Raw genomic sequence first — 5,140 nt, forward strand, 5'->3', positions numbered from 1 at the left:
TCTCCTCAGCAGGGCAGTCACCAGAGAGGAGTCCACACAGGCACTGTAGTACCACGGTATGCAGATACATCACTAGAAAGATCTTTCTGCAGTCACTTACAAACTCTTCAAGGCCATTTCATCTTGGACAATATCAACAAAAACGTGTGTGACAAAACCCAAAGGAGACTATAACCTACAGCTAGAGTTTAATCTGATTCTACTACAAGACAGTCTTATGGTCAGATATCTCAGTTCATTACCTACTTCCTTTCAGCTGGAAGTTTCCTACAATACCAGTTTAATCCAGCCTATTTTAGGAATTAATACAATTAGCTACCACCAATATCTTTCAGCCAAGTGGTCTAGATGTAGAAGCTTGGATTTGTAACAAGCGAAAATGTTGTAAGACAAATGCTTGCAAACATCTGTCATCTAAAACCTCGGAGGGCAAGCATTTATTGGCACCAGTCAAAGATAAATAAAACAATAGCAAATCTGTCTCTGCCTTTTGCACTGTGCATTCAACACTGCTGCAGTTACAGCTTTTGTGAAACGCAGGCTTGTCTCCTGTCACCAAAGTTGGGAAACAATGTGAGACATCTTCTCATCTGCTGCATTCATGCAGAAACAGGAACATGTTGGTCTGCTTTATTTTGTAATTACCTTCTGAGTGCCCACGAAAGTCTTCCTTCATAATTCTTTCTTCTCTGACACCTCGGTTAGTATGAGTTCTTACCTAAGAGCTACCTGTGGCAGAACTGAAGGTCACACTGACATAAACTCTTCAGAGTTTGAAACCTTTCTATCAACTAGTTAATTTTAAAAAACATATAAAGGAAAGCAGTAGAAAAGGGAATATGGTTATTTAACAGGAAAAAGTTTCCTGAGTGTCCTACTACAGAAAAAGAAAATTTAATTCACTGAATCTCCACTTTCTGAAAAACATAAGCTCAAAAAAGTACTCAGAATCAGCAGTCAACAGACTTTTATTTGACTGGCAAACAACTTGAACAAGTTATCCACAAGACAATTTTATGTTACACTTACAGGGTGATCTGCATCCAGCTCAGATCCATACATCAATACTCTCTGTGAGCATTTGTCTAATTCAGATATCTTCCTAGGGAACCAAGGGACACAGTCAAGATCTAGAAGACAGAATGTGAGTTGAATGTACTGGACTGTAAGACTACAGAACTACCTGGGCAAAACATTTGTCAATGTCTAAACCAAGTGATATAAAACTTGCCTTCTTCATCAGTCCAGATGTTTTCTGGTGGATTGAGAGATACAATATTAGTCTGAAACTTGAGCAACTGGATTAGTTCATTAAATTCTTTTTTACTGCAATCGCAGTCCACAAAAATTTCCACTTCAGAGTTCCTCCTCTTCGATTTTCGTGATTCAATATGAACCATACTCACGTGCTTCTCCTGAGAAAAGATGAAATAAGAGATAAAATACAGACATACCAGCTAGAAGGGCAATATTGATGGCATATTCCTTAGAAAAGTTCTTCCCAGTTACTAAAAGGCATCTTCATTGAAAGTACTCACTTTGTATTTACACAATTAGTGATGCTTAGCAAATACTGAAGAGAAAAAAATCTGTGTACTGAAAGCAAAAAAAAACTATTATCTTTAATGAAGAAAGTCAACTACATCTCATCTACCAACTACATTTCATCTACCAAGATCATCTTGTACAGAGGACAGTATAACATCATAAGTTTTAAAAATAATGCAATTTTATCTTTATCTTTGCTATTAATATTAAATTCTAATGCAATTTTATTAGTCAATATGCATCCTAATAATGTTAATTTAACTATATTTGAGTGCGCTTCTTTAAGCAGATGTTTAATAACATATATTACTTTAGTATCTCCTACAAACACTTGAGGAAGAAAATATTTTTGTGACAGTAACTGTATATCAATCCTCATCTATCCTCCCTACAGTAATTACCAATAAATCACAGTGTTAATAGTAATAAAATTAAAATCTAATTCAATTTATCATCTATTATAATGTCCCCATCAAAACTAAATGATGCAAACAAACACAACTGTGTAAACACTTCTAGCATGAAAACTTTCCCATGGGCTATCTCCTACCCCAGCTAATTGGTCTGCCAAGGGTGTCATCCAACGACAGATAACCACAGGGTGTTACGGCTGACCTGACATAGTGTCATGATAATCTTGCTTCAGAACAGGAGTCTGGACTAGCTGACTGCTTTCAACTGATACTGCTATTCATTCTGATTTTTGCCTTTTTTGCCAGACAGCAAATCTTACTTCTCACAACTATCTTTTTGCTTACTCAGTGAAGCCAACAAAACATTTTTGACCTCCAAACGAGAACTCTGTGCCTGTACTTCCACCCACCTGCTAGATTCTACATAAACATCCATTTCAGATGAAGGTCCCCTCTGCTGCAGCCAGCCAGCCGTCTCTGCTTTTACACCTCTGGATATATACACAAAATACTTTCACTAGGTACATACACAGTGTACGTCCTTAGTTAACCCGTTCATGTAACAAACTGATCTACCCTAAATTGAGAACAAAACCCCGCGCTCCTCCTCATGGTACTCAGATTGTTAAGGGACTATGTGAATGGAGGTGACCTCTCTGCAACACCTTCCAGCCACGTTTTAAGAGACCAGAGTGAGTTATATGCCCATTCCCAAGAAGGGGGAGTCGATGTGTAAATCCAAGATTTCAGAGATGAACCCATTCAAGCATTTAAGGCAGAGCTGCAGTCAGACAACCCTTGGAGAGAAGCTGCACTGAAAATGTGACTCCTCTTGTGAAACCAAGTGGCTCACCTAGGCTTTCCCTCTTTCTGTCAAACACCCTGTTCTCCAGCAGCCTCCCTCCTGTGCGTCTGACCCACCTCTCTTCCTTGGCTGGGGTATTTAAGTATCTACATTAGCCTTGGGAATCTACTCCCAGAGCCAGCTCCTGTGAGTTAGGACTGGCATTGCCCAGTGCTCCCGAACTCACACCCTTCTGATAGTTCAGCTCCAAGCCACCTCCTAACCTTCTCTTCACTGCCCTGCACAGACTGAACAGCCCAAGATTTTTATCCTGCTGCTTTGCTTTAACCATTCTCAGATGTGCCTCCAAGCCCTCTTCCATTTAGTAATAAGGCAAGCAGACTACGTGCAGCACCAGCACTGAAAGCCCCCGACTGCACAGGGATCTATATGGGAACCAACACTTCACAACCACGTTCCAGTTAAGACACGTAAAGCCCTGACCCTGCAAGCTCTTAGAGGAGTCTTTAACTTCATGGTCAAACACTGTCCCACTACAAGGCTGCCACCACCTCCTGACTGTATGTCATTTAGAGTCTGAACTGCTCTCTGAAAGTGCCTCTTTTCATCGTGGCCTACACAGACAACTTCACACCTAATTTACCGTGCTGAGAATCACACATGGGAAATCTAAAGCAAATGCTGTCAACGTCAGCGTCACTCTTTAAACCAGAAAACCCTTCATGAGCCCAAAATGCTTTGCTGAATGGTCTGTCAGTTATTAAGTTACTTTTATTCAGTTCTGTGGTGTAACCACACTCTATGCTTCTGCCACGGTTGGTTAGATTTACACCAACAAACAACCTGACCTCAGTCTGGTCACCGTAACAATTTCTAAGCTTTACCTGGAAAAGTCGGAGAGCTTTCACCAGTCCACCAACTTCATTCTTCAAGGAAAACACCACGGCTGTCTTTCCACCTTCAGAAACAGATTCACCTTTCCCATTTCCCTTATTTCCTTTCTTTTCCTCATTTTTCCCAGAACTCGATCTGTTCAGCTACAAATGGATAAAGGAGAGCATCATCTCAGGTGCGAACAGGCATTTCCCAAAACCAAGTCTTTTTACGCAAAGAGAAATTTTTGTTCGAAAATGGAACTCAAATGGAACTCCAAAGGAACTCATCCAAACTTAATGCAAAAGGTAATGCATTTACTTAAAACCAGAACCACAGGTCAAATGCAACTGTTACAGATGACTGTGTAAGGGGCCAGTCCATAAAAAAAAGCCTTAAGGAAAAGCATATGAATGTTTGAGATACACATATGATTATATTATTAAGGCAATGTTTTATTACAACTAATGTTGTCATGTAATTTAATTTTTCCTGAGAAAACAAATCGCCTGCTGATTATACAAACAAGAACAAAAATACAAGCATAGACCGTACCACAGAATCATAGAATCCCAGGCTGGAAAGGACCTCAAGGATCATCTGGTCCAACCTTTCTCAGCAAAAGCATGGTCTAGAGAAGATGGCCTAACAGCATGCCCAGCCAAATCTTAAAAGTGTCCATTGTTGTGGACTGTACCACTTCCCTGGAGAGATTATTCTAATGACTGATGGTTCTCATCATGAAAACCTTCCATGGAAGAGGAGCTGGCTGAGGAACTCAAAACAAATAGAGAAGATGACACCACCCTTGGCTACTCCTACACTCTCCTCACAAACTGGGAGTCAAAGACACTGAATTTCAGCCAGACCTGTGACAATAGACTTTAGCAAAGGGTCTCCCTGTGCTTCTTAAAAGATTTTACCACGTGCTTTGTGACCCAGAAAAAAAAAAATCAGTAAGCTTCAGCCTGATTCCTTTTCAAAATGATTTATCATAGAATGCGTTGGGTTGGAAGGAACCTTTAAAGTACATCTAGTCCAACCCCTCTGCAGTGAGCAGGGACATCTTTAACTAGATCAGGTTGCTCAGAACTTCATCAAGCCTGAGAAAATCAGTATATAAAATGGTCTTCTTAAAATGGGTATCACTGACAGTGACAAGGTATTTGCATCACATCCATCTTAATGCATCCACTTGGTTCACATCAAATTGGTTTACTTTTTTAAACCGATCCTAGGCCGCTCTGAAGTAGCTCCCTTTACTGAGTGGAAAGCCCGCAGTTCTCAAACCAGCTCCCACTGGATGTTCTGAGATATTTTTTTTTTAGGGTACAAGAATGCACTGAATTAAAAAGAGGACTAGTTAAAATGCATAACCAGACCAAAAGCAGCTCTTCAAATAGCCACACTTAAACTAGATACTGGATGTGCTGAAAAATCTCTATAGTCTTTTCTCATCAGTTATTAGACTACACAGAAACACCCTGGTAAAACAATTATG

The 5,140-nt window shown here is 40.0% G+C and overlaps 1 protein-coding gene across 1 annotated transcript in view; it reads right to left on the bottom strand.

Annotated features, from left to right (window-relative positions):
- TPH2 (tryptophan hydroxylase 2) overlaps positions 1-3,803 on the bottom strand; it is a gene marked incomplete at its 5' end in the record, with an annotated part of 50,765 nt that extends 46,962 nt beyond the window's left edge. Inside the window, 3 exons of the mRNA XM_009871635.1 lie at positions 1,030-1,130; positions 1,232-1,415; positions 3,651-3,803. Of these exons, the coding sequence (XP_009869937.1) occupies positions 1,030-1,130; positions 1,232-1,415; positions 3,651-3,803 (438 nt within the window). The remainder of the gene's footprint in view (positions 1-1,029; positions 1,131-1,231; positions 1,416-3,650) is intronic.
- Positions 3,804-5,140: the final 1,337 nt, after the last annotated feature.

This window comes from Apaloderma vittatum, unplaced genomic scaffold (assembly GCF_000703405.1).
Source record: "Apaloderma vittatum isolate BGI_N311 unplaced genomic scaffold, ASM70340v1 scaffold2896, whole genome shotgun sequence".
Lineage (NCBI taxonomy): Eukaryota > Metazoa > Chordata > Aves > Trogoniformes > Trogonidae > Apaloderma > Apaloderma vittatum.